We start from the raw sequence: 18,397 nt of genomic DNA on the forward strand, positions 1-18,397 counted from the left end.
ATACTTATTTGTTTACTTGCTATGGATATTAATTTGGTTTGTTCTTACTAATCCTTCATTATGGAAGAATAATAGTTTTAGCTCATTAATAAGAATATGCAACAAGAAAAAGGTCAGGAACAACCCATCTGGGACGGCCAGACAAGAAGTCATCAGTCTTGTTTGCTAAATGCTGAGACTAACACATCTCTGAACAAAAATCTATTAATCTGTTCCTACTTTATGTATTTCCATAATTTCTATGCAATACTGCTCTAATTAGGTCAGTGATAGTGCAGCAGATAGATTTGCATTTAGATTTCTTGAAATAAATAATGTACAGTGATACCTTGTAACTCAATGTCAAGAAATTTGTACCCTCAGTGTCAAACTCAACATTTCCCTTAGACTCAATGTGTTCAGTTTGTTTAAAAAAAAAAATGTATTTATACAATTTCAAATTAACAATGAACAGTCGCTTTGTTCAGTGCTCGACTTGAGCGGTGCAGTAATACATCATCAAAGTATGCATATGAGACGCTTCTGCATTTGTGTGGAATAACCATCAGATTCACTCTAAAAGTGTCCACATGTATCTGTGTTTAGCTGGATATTCCTCACTGTTTCACTTTTAAACTTGTGTTACAGCTTGGGGTTCTGAGAAATTGTAAGAATCAGCTTTTAATTTCAGTGTTAACCATATGAACAATTACGAACGATCTTTTTCAACTTAACGTACAAACAAATTTCAAATTACGAACCAAAATTCGCGAAAAACGTGACATCACGAAAAAGTTGACTCCGTGTGTCTCTCTCTCTCTCTATATATATATATATATACACAGTGAGCAAACATTCGGTCAGCGAACGTTGATTTTTTTTCGGTGTTTTCTTTTTATTTTGCAAAATTCTATATTAAAATGTCCCCAGAGAATGTGCAGAAAAAGCCTAGTGTTGAAAATGAAAAAATCTATTACATTTGTTGTTGTATAATTACACCTGCCAGTAGGTGTCACTGTGTATCAGACAGAGGGGACAGTGAGTGAGAGAGAAGAAGGAAATCGTAAAGTATTCTTTCTTTCGTGCAATTACACCTACAAAATACAACACTATTAAAATAAAGAGAAATATGAGAGTTATTGTTGTTTCTGGTAGATAAATTTTATATAAAAAGAAGGAAATTTATTATGGTGTATGGTACAGCACACGTACTGTACTGAAATGTGTTGTTTCTTATGTACAGTACCGTACTACTGTGGTATTGTAGTTTATTATTATTGTTTATTACAGTAATGTATATTCTATAATTTAAGATTTAAGGGAAAATATACTTGTATTTATAACAAAAAAGACCATTTAAGACATTAGAAAGGTTAGGTAAGGGGGTGGTTTGGGGGGTCTGGCACGGATTAATTCTATGTACATTATTTCATATGGGAAAAATAGGTTTAACTAACGAACATTTTGACTTAAGAACAGCCGACAGAAAGAAAACTGGAAAAAACACTGCTTACAACCGTGTTGAGCAGAAAACCTCTAAACAAACATGCTGCAATATCCAGACACAAACAAGAAAACTAAAGCTACATTGGACACAAGGCTCCTAAAACCAAAACATTAAAGAAGTAGAAACAGTGGTCTGATAAATTCTTTTAAGTCTTAAAGTATAAAATCTATTTGTAATCTATTAACAAAGGTGGACTCTAGGTTGTAATGAAAAAGGTAAAGTATGTGCCAGTATGAAAAAAGCAAAATTTTTTTATTATATTTGTATAATTTGTCATCCTGTCACATTCCCAATAAAAAGTGAAACAAGTGGGGGAAAACGTTAGCTCATGTACCAGTGAGGGACAGAATGCCTTCCCTTGGTTTAAAGAGAATGATACCTCATTCAGGTTGCCATCTGTTTTTAATTAGATAGTGATTAAATCTAAATTTGCTCTTCTCTACATTGCACGTTCCAATTAACTTTAGCTGAACACAATAATGTATATGCCAAGTGTTGGGTGGCAGGCTTTTTGACATTCACATGAACACATAAATCACTGCATGCTGAGGCTCCACATTATCCAAATACTTCTCCAGCTACACATTATCACATTACAGGATGCTGAGAGTGCTGGGAAATCCCCTGAACCCAAATACCATAAAGCAACAATGCATTGATTTGTATGCAGGATTTACTAAAAACTATTAATGCAAAGGAAACTTGCATACTGCAACATCTAACAACACTCTTTATTCAATAGTGCACTTGCATGCATTGTGGGAGCTGCAGCCAGCACCGGCTGTGATTTAATGCCAGCTATGTTGGTGATGAATGTGTTCCCTAAGGAGCATCATCAAGACACAGCAGAGGCAGTAAACAGTTCTATAGCCAAGCTTACATATTTTTCTCTCCTGATAATGTCTAAAGCCCAGGAGGATTTATGCTCCCAAAGCAGAAAGCAGGGGAGGTTGAAGAAAAAAAAGTCCAGCTAGATTCATGTAGGCAGTGCTACATTCAAACTTTTTAAACCACAGGTTACCAATAAAATCACCTGTATTTTACCAGAAAAATTCACTCCAGTGTCAAAATCATGAATAGATGGATGGCACAGTCTCAAAGCTCAAACCCCGGGTAACACAAGTGTGAAAAAAAATTGTATGTTTTTAGATTTTTGAGGCAGATGCTCAATTAAAAGAAAAAAAAAACAGAACTACCTTTAAATTGAAGTGAAAAATCAGATCTAATCAGCATTCATGCTGATGAATAAATCACAATCACGTTGCATACAATATGAACTCGAGATATTTCATGTTGAACTTCATTTCATTTGTTAACAAACATCCATTCCTACATTTCAGACCTGCAACACATTTCAAAAAAGTTGGCACTGTCTGACTGAATAAATAAATGGATGTCCCTGGAAAAGATGTCATGAATGGACGGCACATCCATCACAGAAGTGTAACTTACATTTACATTTTTAGCATTTAACAGACGCTTTTATACAAAGAGACTTACAGTACTGTGACAGTATATTGTCTAAGCAATTGAGGTTTAAGGGCCTTGCTCAAGGGCCCAACATTGGCAACCTGGCAGAGGTGGGGCTTGAACCAGCGACCTTTCCATTAATAGTCCAGCAACTTATCCACTAGAGATAGTGTTTAAATGTCTTTGTGGTACTGATGATTCCATCTCAATGCCTAACTGACTACCAAGAGAACTGACACAACCCTATGTCATAACAGACTTTTGACACTTATGGCATTTTTCCACTTCGGTCTGGAGCACACAGCATCCACTTATTTAAAAAAAGATCTAAAATTCTGATTTGTCTGGCCACAATAAATGTTTCCACTGTGTGATGGTCCATCCCAGATGCCTCTGAACCCAGAGAACTTGACGCTGCTTCTGAAGATGGTTAACATAAGGCTTTTTTAGCACAGTACATTTACATTTTCTGCATTTAGCAGACGCTCTTATCCAGAGCGACTTACAGAAGTGCTTCCATAGTAAACATTTCATTTCTCAAGTTTTAGTAAACAACAGTCGAAAAACACAAATCTGCTGAAACCTGTTAGAACCAAAGTGTTATTTTTATTTATTTATTTATTTTTGTAAATAAGTACAAGTCAGCTCAAGTGCTTAGTTAAAAAGGTGGGTTTATAATCGTTTTTTTAAAGACAGCAATTGACTCAGATGTTCGGACAGACAGAGGAAGTTCATTCCACCACTTGGGTGCTGGAACAGAGAAGAGCCTTGATGCTTGTAAAGTGTTAGTGGAATTTGCATGTATGCATGTAACTCCATATTGTAGTTCTTGACAAAGGTTTGCCAAAGTAATGCCCTGCCCATGTGGTTATATCAGCGATTAATAAATGACAGTTTTTATGCAGTGCTGTGTGAGGGATAAGAGATCACATTTTCAGTCGAACACCAACCATGCTCAAAACCAACATTTCCAAGCGACTCTTCAAGTCTTTACTATTTGGACATTGATTTTTACACAACACCTGGCAGGAACAACTTCAATCATTAGAAAATGTATTTAATAAGACAAGATGATCAGAAATGTAAAGCTGACTAATTGAGGCTAAGCATAGTCAGTTAGACATTGAGATGGAATCATCAGTATCACAAAGATATTTAAATACGATCTCTGGGACGTTTTACGATCTCTAATTTCCTTCGGGATCAATAAAGTATCCATCCATCCATCCATCCATCCATCCATCTACAGTGTATCACAAAAGTGAGTACACCCCTCACATTTCTGCAAATATTTTATTATATCTTTTCATGGGGCAACACTATAGACATGAAACTTGGATATAACTTAGAGTAGTCAGTGTACAGCTTGTATAGCAGTGTAGATTTACTGTCTTCTGAAAATAACTCAACACACAGCCATTATTGTCTAAATAGCTGGCAACATAAGTGAGTACACCCCACAGTGAACATGTCCAAATTGTGCCCAAATGTGTCGTTGTCCCTCCCTGGTGTCATGTGTCAAGGTCCCAGGTGTAAATGGGGAGCAGGGCTGTTAAATTTGGTGTTTTGGGTACAATTCTCTCATACTGGCCACTGGATATTCAACATGGCACCTCATGGCAAAGAACTCTCTGAGGATGTGAGAAATAGAATTGTTGCTCTCCACAAAGATGGCCTGGGCTATAAGAAGATTGCTAACACCCTGAAACTGAGCTACAGCATGGTGGCCAAGGTCATACAGCGGTTTTCCAGGACAGGTTCCACTCGGAACAGGCTTCGCCAGGGTCGACCAAAGAAGTTGAGTCCACGTGTTCGGCGTCATATCCAGAGGTTGGCTTTAAAAAATTGACACGAGTGCTGCCAGCATTGCTGCAGAGGTTGAAGACGTGGGAGGTCAACCTGTCAGTGCTCAGACCATACGCCGCACACTGCATCAACTCGGTCTGCATGGTCGTCATCCCAGAAGGAAGCTGACGCACAAGAAAGCCCGCAAACAGTTTGCTGAAGACAAGCAGTCCAAGAACATGGATTACTGGAATGGATGGTGTCCAGCATGTGTGGCGGCGCCCTGGTGAGAAGTACCAAGACAACTGTATCTTGCCTACAGTCAAGCATGGTGGTGGTAGCATCATGGTCTTGGGCTGCATGAGTGTTGCTGGCACTGGGGAGCTGCAGTTCATTGAGGGAAACATGAATTCCAACATGTACTGTGACATTCTGAAACAGAGCATGATCCCCTCCCTTCGAAAACTGGGCCTCATGGCAGTTTTCCAACAGGATAACGACCCCAAACACAACCTCCAAGATGACAACTGCCTTGATGAGGAAGCTGAAGGTAAAGGTGATGGACTAAACCCAATTGAGCACCTGTGGCGCATCCTCAAGTGGAAGGTGGAGGAGTTCAAGGTGTCTAACATCCACCAGCTCCGTGATGTCATCATGGAGGAGTGGAAGAGGATTCCAGTAGCAACCTGTGCAGCTCTGGTGAATTCCATGCCCAGGAGGGTTAAGGCAGTGCTGGATAATAATGGTGGTCACACAAAATATTGACATTTTGGGCACAATTTGGACATGTTCACTGTGGGGTGTACTCACTTATGTTGCCATCCATTTAGACATTAATGGCTGTGTGTTGAGTTATTTTCAGAAGACAGTAAATCTACACTGCTATACAAGTTGTACACTGACTACTCTAAGTTATATCCAAGTTTTATTTCTATAGTGTTGTCCCATGAAAAGATATAATAAAATATTTGCAGAAATGTGAAGGGTGTACTCACTTTTGTGATACACTGTATCTATCTATCTATCTATCTATCTATCTATCTATCTATCTATCTATCTATCTATCTATCTATCTAGTGTGAATGATTCTAACATTCAAACAAGAACATACAAATAGCTCCAACGTCACTGTGTACAAAGCACAAAACCCACAGAGCAATAAGTTAGAGTGTAAACCCAGTGCCACTATGCAAATGGTAGTACTGAAACAAGTATCTAAATTAAATGTATTGGTGTTGTTGGTTATGCAGTGTCAGGAGGGAATGGAGGTCAAGTCTAACTTTTTTTTTAAACAAAAAATAAATAAATAAGTCTAAATTTATTTAAAAAGCACTTTTTACAGTGAACGTTGTCTCAATGCTAACTTTACACAAAAACTCCTGATGAGCAACTCCCTAATTATATTACAAGAAAGAAAGCTTGAGAGGAACCAGACTCAACAGGGACCCATTTTCCTTGGGTGGCCTAGTAGCTATTTTGGATTAAAAAAATAAACACAGATGTAACTCTAATGGTAAATTATATATTTTTATAAATGTCTGGAATTAATATGTAAACTAAAAAATATTACAGACAAATATTACAGCTGTAAAAGGAAGGGTGTTTATAGCACTTTAATGGGTGGGTTCTTTGTGACCCAGGGCTGGAATTTAGGTTTTTATGCAGCTTTAGCGGCACTTACTCATTTATTTTCGTATTTTCCTATTTTCTCCCAATCTAGTCATTTTCAATCCCTGATTGCAGCGCCTCGGCTGCTCACGCCAGCCCTGCTTGCATGCACGCGTAGTCACTGGATGGTTCCTTTCACCTGCCAGAGGTGGAGTCTCAAGAGAGCTGTATCACGTACAAGATTCACGCTACACTCCTCAATGCATTTTATTCACCACTCAGACTGAAGGCACCTTGACCAGCCAGCAGAGGTCGCAATGGCCAAGAGGATTAACTAAGAGAATCACAATTACTAATCATGGTCCATAAATTTATATTTTTACATTTTCATGTTTAACCATTGCTTTATCCTGCCCAGAGTCGTGGTAGACCTGGCTTACCCGGAATCACTGGGTGCAATGCAGTAACACACCTGAGACTGAACGCCAATAGCGAGGCCTCAGCCATTTGCCTGTAAAGGAACCATTAATAGCAAGGGGTAAATACATATTTTGCAGCAACATATTCTGTCATCCAACAATGTCTTTTTTTAGGGACATCTTTGCTTGTTCCTTAAAACAATGCCAAGCCACATTCTGCATATTACAACAGTATAGTGCCAAAGTAAGTGTGCTGCTGCTAGAATGGTCTGCCTGAAATTCAGACCTGTCTGCCATCAAAAATGTTTGCTATATATTTAAGCACAATATTTAATAATAAAGATCCTGGACTGTTGACACAGAAAGTGTAATATTAAATTAGAATGGGGAAGTTGTAACGGGGGCCCTTAGTTTTTTAAAATATGACAGAACTTAATTAAAAGGTGATGTAACACCTTGTCTTGACAATTTTATAACTAACAGCAATGTAATTACTTTTTTTAAGGCATGCTTGTAAATTTAATCAGTGTTAAGATTGACAGTATCCAATAGCCTTGGCCCTTGAGCAGAGAGAAAAGAACACACCATGTGCCCTGCTTTATCAAATGGTTACTACAGAAAAACAAGAAAAAAAGAGCTGGCCAAGTTTACATTAAACAGGGTGTAAAGTGAGCTCTATTTACTAATACCCCTTTTCCACCGACGCGGCACGGAGCCCGGTCCGGTTCCCGAACTTGATTATGAACCGGTTCCGCGTGTTTCCACCGGAAAAAAGAGGTTCCAGACAGCGAACTAGCGGGCCAATCTGGCACCACAGAATACTTGGTTTTTCAGCGCGAACCGTGACGTCCGTCTGTGGGCGCGTCATGTTGTACAGCATAGCGACAGCAACAATGCCGTCAGCTGGTGTCTCGTATGGAGCTTAATGCTGCATTTTTATCTTTTAAACTTCACCTGATTAAATTTTGAGCCAGTTTGCCACTGATATTTTCAAAGCGCCTTAAAGGTGAACTGTGTGATATTACGTGATAAAAGTGACCCGGACAGAATGAAACACGCTTAACGTGAAAAATAAAGCATGAAGCTTTTTCAACTCCCCGAGCTGCATAAACACACGAGAAGTAAATCCAGCTAAACACAGATACATGTTTTAGAAGAGTAGATTTGATGTTTATTTCCCACAGATTAATGTTCATGTTGTGGAACTTTAGTGATGTTTCACCACTTAAGTCGAGAACTGTGCAAATCGGCTATTTGTGCCGAGGGTTGCGGTGAAACTGAAGCGCAAAATGCTTCTCACATCAATGAACTAAAGAAAACAACAACTGCGACAAACACGTCACGTCTTCTTATCACCGATTGTTAGATCGATGCTTTTTACATAAAACAAACATCTGTAACAGCAGCACAAATGCTCGCACATAATCTACACACTCCACCATGATATTACTGCTCTTAACTTTCGTTAAGTAACACCCACCGATGATGACGCTGCTTGGTTCTCAAAAACTGGTGGAAATGCGCGTCGGTTCTCTACAGAACACCAAGGTTCAGAGAAACCTGAACAGAACCGGTTCAAGAACCATGGTTTTTTTGGTGGAAAAGGGGTATAAGTGGCATTTAGACCAGACACTCTGTTAACTAAAAAAAAAATCTAAAACAGTTAATGCAATAATAATTGCATGTAAAAGAGCTTTAACAAAAGTTGTTTGCTAATAAAGAAAAAGGTTAGAAATTGTCACAATGCAAAATAACAAGGTTTCTCTTGCACAACTGGAATTTTACCCCTAACACTCCATAACATTATTAAGTCAAAGGAAACGAAAATAGCTAAGAAATAAATACCCGCAAGCACTTGGATAGTTCAGAAAACTCAGTACTTACAAATGCAAATTAAACGTCACAGTATGAACAGGTCACAAGCCAGTCTTTGCCAATGGCACAGGTTCACTGCATAATGTACAAATACAAACCGGCGCTAACATATGAGGTTTCTTCAAAAAGTTTCCACACTTTTTAAACTCTATTTATTAAGAATTTCAAAAACAATTGACATCACTTTTCTACATAGTCACCTTCCTTTACGATGCATGTTTCCCATCGTCGTACCATTTTAATGCCATCAGCAAAAAATGTTTTTGGTTGAGTGTGTAGCCACTGATGCTCTGCTGCTTTCACATCATCATCATCACATAAAAATCTTGCTTTTAAAGCTTCTTTGAGCATCCAAAAAGGTGGAAATCAGATGGCGCTAAATCCGGAATATAAGCTCTCGCTCAGTCTCTCAGACACAACCAATTACTACTCCTCCCACCCTCACCGTTTCCAACAAAAATATAAACGTGCAAAAACTTTTTGAAGATCCCTCGTACAAACCAACCTTTTTTTTTTAAAGGCTTTGTAATTAGAGAGTGCAGGTGGTGGACTGGTGCTGTCTGCAGTTCAGACTTGCTTTCCATTAAAAATGTGTGGAGCACTACCAACAGCAATATAAGACAATGGAGATCCCAGACTGTTAAACAGGTGAATTATTATATCAAAAGAGAATAAGAGGGAAAACCTTTCACTCTTCCGAAACCATCACAGAAATGTATTAAAAGAATTGTTCAACGTTATCTCCCTTTCCTTAGACATAGCCAATCAAGTCTGTGCCACCTGGCCAGCTAATAGCAACGCTGAGGTTTAGTAGATAATATCCACCCAAGCACCTAACGCTGAGGGTAAGGCATGAAAACAATATACACTGCCTGGCCAAAAAAAAAAGGTCACACACTCCAGTATTTCATTGGACCGCCTTTAGCTTTGATTACGGCACGCATTCGCTGTGGCATCGTTTCCACAAGCTTCTGCAATGTCACAACATTTATTTCTGTCCAGGGTTGCATTAATTTTTCCCCAAAATCTTGTATTGATGATGGGAGATTTGGACCACTGCGCAAAGTCTTCTCCAGCACATCCCAAAGATTCTCGATGGGGTTCAGGTTCAGGTCTGGATTCTGTGGTGGCCAATCGATGTGTGAAAATGATGTCTCATGCTCCCTGAACCACTCTTTCACATTTTGAGCCTGATGAATCCTGGCATTGTCATCTTGGAATATGCCCGTGCCATCAGGGAAGAAAAAATCCATTGATGGAATAACCTGGTTGTTCAGTATATTCAGGTAGTCAGCTGACCTCATTCTTTGGGCACATAACATTGCTGAACCTAGACCTGACCAACTGCAGCAACCCCAGATCATAGCACTGCCCCCACAGGCTTGTATGGTAGGCACTAGGCATGATGGGTGCATCACTTCAGCCGCCTCTCTTCTTACCCTGATGTGCCTATCACTCTGGAACAGGGTAAATCTGGACTCAAAAGACCACATGACCTCCTTCCATTGCTCCAGAGTCCAATCTTTATGCTTCCTAGCAAATTGAAGCCGTTTTTGCCGGTTAGCCTCATTGACAAGTGGTTTTCTTAAGGCTACACAGCTGTTTAGTCCCAATCCCTTGAGTTCCCTTCGCATTGTGCGTGTGGAAATGCTCTTACTTTCACTATTAAACATATCCCTGAGTTCTACTGTAGTTTTTCTACCATTTGATTTCACCAAACGTTTTAGTGATCGCCGATCACGATCATTCAAGTTTTTTTTCCCCGACCACATTCCTTCCTCGAAGATGTTTCCCCACTGTCCTTCCACTTTTTAATAATGCGTTGGACAGTTCTTAACCCGATTTTAGTAGTTTCAGCAATCTCCTTAGATGTTTTCTAGACCACAAACAAACAAATGAGAAGCTACTCACTGCATCAGTTAGGGTTAAATAACTTGTTGCCAGCTGAAACAATCACCCATGCAGTAATTATCCAATGGGAGGCTCTTACCTATTTGCTTAGTTAAATCCAGGTGGTGACCTTTTTTTGTGTATGTGGGCCATCATTCCATCACAGGGCACTCAAGTGTATAAATTGGTCCAGGTAAGAAATACACTTTTTTATTTTTCCAGACACTGAACACTATGTTTTGGAACAATGCATAAACATAAAAAAAAAAGTCAAATGGGATTAAATATATATAAATATATGTAGAGATATCCTGTGTACTTAAAAAAAACAATAAGCGTATTGAGGATCAGTTTCAGGTCTTTAGGACGATGGAGCCATGTGGCATCAACACTAATGGATAAGCTAAAGTGCAGCAAATATTTAGTGACATTTAGACAACTTTATTGCAAACTTGGTTGCATCTAAAGTTACAATACTACAGAGAAGAGCGCAACCAGTAGCCAAGTATCCTAGTATCTGTTTTATCTAGTCATCTTTAGTACTGCTATTAGCTGGTTGTGGCTTCGACTGAACCGATTAGTAGGGTAATGAGGCAAATTAAGACTAAGCTCAGACCAACTAACCCAGTGAGGGGATTTATCTTGAATCTGGCATAAGCACTGATGAATAGAACACACTGCTACTCTAATAATTAGTCAAGGTCAGGACTGAGTATAATTACAACATAGAGCCAGACCAGACTTCTGCCACACACAACACACACAAAAACACACACATACACAAGCTGCAAAATCTCATATATATTGTTATTGCAGTCCAAATTTAGAGCTACTGATCAATACTAGATGTGTCCTCAACTGAGCAGTAGTGTCTTTTATATTTGATATGACATGTTGATATGATATGTAATAATTAATATTTCTTTAATAAAAACATCATAATGTGGTAGCAGCCATCCAAGAGCTACTCCAGGTTTGGAGTTGTTTTTCTCTGTGATCTACTATGACCAGCAGCTGAAGACACAGAGGCGTAGAGTTCTTTCATAGCTGACCTTACCTGTGCCTTCTATCCCTCTGTGCTGCCTAGTTTGGCAATTATATGGGGTTAGACAGCTTAACTGCGTTTGATCTGTCAATCTCTTCTGATTGACCCCCTGGGGTGACAAGATGTCCCTAGTTCGTTAGTTGGACTGGCCCATAAAACATTTCCAAATGCACAACAACTCAAAACCTAAGGGCAGCTAGGCAACAACAGCTAAAACCATGTTAGTTTCTATTTCTATTCATGATAACAAAAATTGAGGCTACAGTAGTCACAAGATCACCAACACTGTAAACATTAAAACAATGCTTGGAACAATTAATCTTCATTTCTTTTGTGTAAAACAGATGGTGGGGTCACAACTTGGCATCAACAGCATGAATCCATGGAATCCATGGAATCCATGGACCGTGGAATGTTGAAAGACCCTTATGGCCACAATTACCTTTACATTTTTGGCATTTAGCAGATACTTATCCAGAGTGACTTACAGAAGTGCTTTAATAGTAAATATTACACTACTCTAGTTTAAGTAGACAACAGTCCAAAGATACAAATCTGCTGAAACCCTGTTAGAATTAAATAAATAAATAAGAATGTTAGTAACCACATGTTAGTTCTCAGCTTAAGCGCTTAGTAAAGAGGTGGGTCTTTAATCATCTTCGGAAGACAGTCATAGCAGCTTGATAATGTGCCATGTCTCAAAGTCAAGTCAAGTCAAATTTATTTGTATAGCGCTTTTTACAATAGACATTTTCTCAAAGCAACTTTACAGAATCCAGGACTGACAGACCAAAACCCCCGTTAAGCAAGTCGAGGGCGACAGTGGCAAGAAAAAACTCCCTTAAAATTACAGGATGAAACCTTGAGAGGAACCAGACTCAGCAGGGACCCCCATTCTCTTTGGCTATGTGTGTTTTGGCTACACACATCACTAAAAGGTTTCTAAAATTAATTACATAAAATCAAAGAACATTTAATTTTGTTCTGAACTGGTTCTATTAACATGACAACAAGTTCAGTGTACCTCAGTGGCCTCTCCAGTCACCGGATCGTAATCAAACAGAGCACCATTGAGATGAGGCTTGAATTCCACATTTAGCAGAACAAATTTGAAGATAACAATTCTGCAGCAATTATGTAAAGCAATCATGACATGGCCTCATGGTTCTCAACACCTTGTGGAATTAATTACAGCACAAAGAACTAAGGCTGTTCTGAGCCTAGCCCGGAGGTCCCAGCCCAAATATGCGCAAAAAAAAATGTAAGAGTAAGGTAAATTACCTTCTGTGCTGAGGCCGGGGCTTGAGGTGAAACTGGCCACATCTACAATCTTTACTGCAAATTGCTGGCCTGTGTCTCTGTTGATGCATCTTCTCACCACGCTAAATGGCCCCCTATGACAACACACACACACACACAGATTAGCGTAATTATTAGAACATGAAATACAGTACACAACAAAAAAGAATCTTTAACACAGACAGTTAAGAGTGACAAATGATTTTTTTTGCAACCTCAAAGACTTTTAACTTTAAAGAGCAAACAACACTGCTGTAAAGAGACTTTCCTTATTTATTTACATTTACTGGGGTCTGGTGTCATTTATAAACACTGGTTGCAACAGAGGAATGAAAACACAACTATGGAAACCCATGTGGACGCTATGTATCAGCCATGGTACCAGCTATGCATATTACACAGTACATGCACATTTAAAGACATTTAAAGAAAAATTCATTTAAAACACTGCTAATTTAAGTCTTAAACCTGTAATCAGTTATTTACCAACTGACCGTTATGGTTATCTGAGTACAACCTGACCATCCAAATGTTGTCCGCATTATTAAAAACAAAAATCCATCACAAGGACAGCAAACCTCAAACTGGTAAACATATCTAGGTCAACAGACTCATATCACAGCAAGACTGGATTCATGTGTTCAAGGCTATAGACTTCTGGGTTTAAGTAACATCTATCAACACAGAAGCTGTGGCGTCATTAAAATTCATAAAACAAAACTGAGGAGAGAGAACCTTGGGTTGCGAGGCCAGGAAACATTTAATTTATCTGGTGTTAGTGCCTCTACTGCCTTCTAAATAATTGAGCAATTGTTGCTGTAGCCTTGGTATGAGTGAGTAATCCAGCGCTATGGGCTTATACACTTTTCTCTCTCCTTTTGTTCAGACTACAGCATACACACATTCACATAGACTCAGCAATGGAATAACCACTGTGAGTCAACTGATAATAAGTGGGCAAAAGAATACAAAAGCTTTAGAGTTGAAAGCAGTGGTCAGAATAGTAAATAAAGGTTAAACTGAAGCCTGAAGAGACTATGTCAGCAGGATTCTAAATACAATGTAGTGGAATAGGCTATATTTAAGCAGAGAGGAAGTGTAGAGCAGGAGGACAGTAACACTATAACACACGGCTAAAAAACAGAATCAGACTTTTTACTGGACCATGCCGGTCTGACCTCTCTCAATATCTGAAGGTGGGCGGCACGGGGGCTTAGTGGGTAGCACTGTCGCCTCACAGCAAGAGGGTCCTGGGTTCGATCCCCAGGTGGGGCGGTCCGGGTCCTTTCTGTGTGGAGTTTGCATGTTCTCCCTGTGTCCGTGTGGGTTTCCTCCGGGTTCTCCGGTTTTCTCCCACAGCCCAAAGACATGCAAATGAGGTGAATTGGAGATACAAAATTGTCCATGACTGTTCGATATAACCTTGTGAACTGATGAACCTTGTGTAATAAGTAATTACCTGTCCTGGCATGAATGTAACCAAAGAGTGTAAAACATGATGTTAAAATCCTAACAAACAATAACTGAAGGTCTTTCAGTGACACAATGATACAGCCAGGAAGACTACTGTAACCTCATATGTTTCTCTACCGTAAGAAAATAACGCTGTAGAATGTGTGTGTGTGTGTGTGTGACATCTAAAGCTAAATAAATTGCACTTTTTGTTCCTAATGTCTTCTGGATTGTGGGAATGTACAGCACTGTGGGAGAAATCTGATAGTAGCTAATTATATGTGTATGAATGAACTGAGTACATGGCCAAATGTATGTAGACACCGCTCTTAATTATTGACTTCATGTTTTAGCTATACACATAGCTAAAAGGTTTCTAAAATCCATCATACAAAATCAATGACATGCTATCAACTTTGTGGCAATTGTTTGTTTGTCACAAGTGTGACATTTCCAGCCCTAAGCACCTTGGTGGAAAATGTTTCAGACTGTGTCTGTGTACATGAGGGCATCTCTTATCTGTTTTTATTTATTGTGCCATCAATGTTGATTTTGAGGTTGTTTACCAGTACCAATGAGGTGAAGACATTGTTTGTTGTTACATTTCTTCAATTCCCCAGGAAATGCCCCGGACACATCACAACATTGTCCGATAACCTTTCACCAGCTGGTCTTCTGTTATCTTATCCTAGCTAGTAAATTGCTTTCAGCATGTACTTTGGTTCAACATCAGTGGCCACCCAGAACTTAATACCAAATGTGTCCAGTTTATTGGTCATGTACTGTGTAAAACGGCAGTGTGCCTTGACAGGGAACAGCTGTTAATCTGAGTTATTTTGCTCACCTTCAGCTTGAATGTATTTATGAATCTTTTCCCACATTTCTGTATCAAACACAGTGAACTGCTCAATAGACTGGTAATATTGTCCTTGGAATAACATTTAGGCCCAGGGGTTTCTCTTTTCATATTGCACTCTTACGCTCTATCCTGCGGGTTACTAGCAGTTTTGTTCAACCCATACTGTCCCATCTCTGGCTTTTTATATGTGTCCCCAGCACACTCAATTTCAGAATCTGATTCTGAATCTGATTCAAATTTAAGATTCAGATTCAATTCACTTGTTTTCTCCCTCATCATGTCCATCCAGCATTAAATGCTTATCGTGAACAAAGCTTAACCTGGCTTAATGGGGAGAGCCTATCACGGTAAACATTTTAGACTATCACCACTCAGTGTCTCAGAAATTATATTGTAAAGACAATAGGCCATAACAGCTTTGATCATGGCGTCATTTTCATTTTCGTCATTGGCATCAATTATCACTTGTAAATTGCCATCAAATGTGTTATTATATTAAATGGGTAATCATTTGCAAACAGTTAATAGGCTAATTAGACTAGTTACACCATGTACCAACTAAAAACTAAACTTAAAAAATATAAACTAAAAAAAAAAATTTTTTTATAAGGATTTTAACATCATGTTTTACACACTTTGGTTACATTCATGACAAACGGTAGTTACTCATTACACAAGATTCATCAGTTCACAAGTTTTACTCTCAAACAGTCATGGACAATTTTGTATCTCCAATTCATCTCACTTGCATGTCTTTAGACTTTGGGAGGAAACCGGAGCTCCCGGAGAAAACCCACACAGAGAAGAACATGCAAACTTCACACAGAAATAACCCGGATCACCCCACCTGGGTGTCAAACCCAGGACCTTCTTGCTGTGAGGCAACAGTGCTAAAAAAAAAATATATATGACATGTGGCCCATATAAAATTAGGCTAATGACTCAATTAATAAGTAATATTAATTGTTTCCTACAGAGGATGTGTTAACATTTAGAAAATTACCTGAACATTGTGTAATTTAAGCAGAGTGTCCAAACTTTTGCATTAGACCCTATATGTGCATGTACAGGTTCTCGGGTTCCATCTATTGTTTCCTCTTTCGTTTCTTATAAATAAATTCAAGTATTTTTTTGAAAGCTATATTTCAGAACTTAGTTTATGTCAAAACAAGTTTTGGGTGTTTGTGAGTTGAGAGTTCTTTATGAACTACTACTTTCTTTGTCTTTGTTTGATGATTGGCTTACTGATTGACTAATATTTAAACCATTACTGTTTGTAGCCTATTGGATGGAGCAGCATTGAATTTCTCAACCAAATAGATTTTTTGTTGTTACTCTTCTGTATGATGTTTCAAATTTGGCTGATAAATTTGCATGGCGAATCAACTTTTTAACATTTTCAAACAAACTACTTCATCTTACTAGTCTGGCCGCACTACAACAGGAAAGCAGTGTATGATATACTTCTACTGTATGTGAATACAGATTAGTATGAAATAATCTTGGCCCTGAAAGGCATGCTAGGAGCAAAATAGATTTAAACTAAACTGAAAATTCTAACATACTAGGTATTAAAATGGACATTTCAAGGAAAAGCCATGAAAGGAGGTTCCTGGAATTTGATTAAGTCATCTTAGCAATAAAGTGCCAGCATAATAGACCGCTGCCCCTTATGAGTGCCGGGGACCTTTTAGAAAGAATTGAATACATTACAAATGCCTCAACCAGACAGTAAAAATCATTCTCGCAAAAGCTAAGAGGTAAATCCCCATCAAGCATGTTCTCCCTCAGACACAGTCAATAAAGAAACCTAAAAAGTTTTTCTAAAAAGAAACTTCATGGTGTTACTTCTGGCAGATTAAGTAAGTTCAAAGCCTTGTGGAAGTGCTGGCACAGTCCACTGGCCATGCTTAACAGCTTTCACTGCAATGTCAAGGCATAATCCCCATTACAGAGAGCCATTTGGCAGGGTGAGTGGCCACAGAGCAGATCCACACACAGTGGGAGGTAAAAGTGAACGAATAAGACTTGTTTTTGGCAGTGGAAATAGAAACGCTGCTAAATACAGGCAGGAGAAAAGATGATCGAGAGCGGACACATGCCGCAACTTCCTCTGCCTCAGAGGAGCAAACTGCGCTGACAAGCTGAAACAGCCTGAAGAGAGAAGGCGAGAAATGAAGATTTGGGAGAGAACAAAAAGCAGAAGACAAGAAATAGAAAAATGAGATGTGGGAAGAAAGAGAGACGGAAGTTCAGGCAGCAGAAGTGAGAAGACAGAAGGACGGGGGGATTTTTTCCCCAACAGCTGGGTTGCATTAGAGTGACATGTTAGAGCTGACAAAAAAGTTGTTTGTTTAAAAGCTCAACAACTCGTCAATCCCAGTCACACACAGCAGGTTTGTGCAATTGCATTAATGTTTTATAAGGGTAAAAACATTCAAAACTTTCATGATGCATCAATATTTCCATACCACAATATGGTACAGCACTTAAAAAATACAAAAACATATATATGAGTGACCTAGCCTGAATTCCCTATGATTTATGATTTATGCTTAACCAAGATAGATAAGAACCGCTTATTATAGTTCTCTGTGACTAAATAGATACAGCAAATATTTATGAAATTGAGTTTTGTAATAAATTTTAAGGTTTTCTAAAAATTTAATAAAATACCATCATATCGAATCTCAGCTCTGCCATCCGGCTGGGCTGGGCGCCTACATGAACAATGATTGTCTGTTTTTCACAGGGTGGGAAAAGACGGACTGGGTTTCTCATAACTGGTGCAATTATGACCTCTGCTGGCTGACTGATGGTGCCTGTGCAGAGTTGAGGAATAATGCTGATCAGGTACTGCACACGTGTCGGAGGGGGCATGTGTTAGTTGCGAAGCTCCTCAGTCAGCAGTGGAGGGTTGTATCAGTAGAGGGGAAGCGTAACGCATTCAGGGTAATTGGATATGACTAGATTAGTAATGGGGGGGGGGGGGGGGTGAAGAATATATATATACAGTGGGGCCAAAAAGTATTTAGTCAGCCACTGATTGTGCAAGTTCTCCTACTTAGAAAGATGAGAGAGGTCTGTAATTGTCATCATAGATACACTTCAACTATGAGAGACAAAATAATTTTAAAAAAATCCAGGAAATCACATTGTAGGATTTTTAAAGAATTAATTTGTAAATTATGGTGGAAAATAAGTATTTG

The 18,397-nt window shown here is 38.8% G+C and overlaps 1 protein-coding gene across 2 annotated transcripts in view; it reads right to left on the reverse strand.

The window, feature by feature from the left end:
* The window catches only part of caska (calcium/calmodulin-dependent serine protein kinase a), a 240,132-nt gene that overhangs the window by 120,005 nt on the left and 101,730 nt on the right, over positions 1-18,397 (reverse strand). For both annotated transcript variants that reach the window (XM_063005494.1, XM_063005493.1), the window contains exon 2: positions 12,860-12,972. In XM_063005494.1, the coding sequence (XP_062861564.1) occupies positions 12,860-12,972 (113 nt within the window). The remainder of the gene's footprint in view (positions 1-12,859; positions 12,973-18,397) is intronic.

The sequence above is a fragment of the Trichomycterus rosablanca genome, chromosome 12 (assembly GCF_030014385.1).
Source record: "Trichomycterus rosablanca isolate fTriRos1 chromosome 12, fTriRos1.hap1, whole genome shotgun sequence".
NCBI classification, from domain to species: domain Eukaryota; kingdom Metazoa; phylum Chordata; class Actinopteri; order Siluriformes; family Trichomycteridae; genus Trichomycterus; species Trichomycterus rosablanca.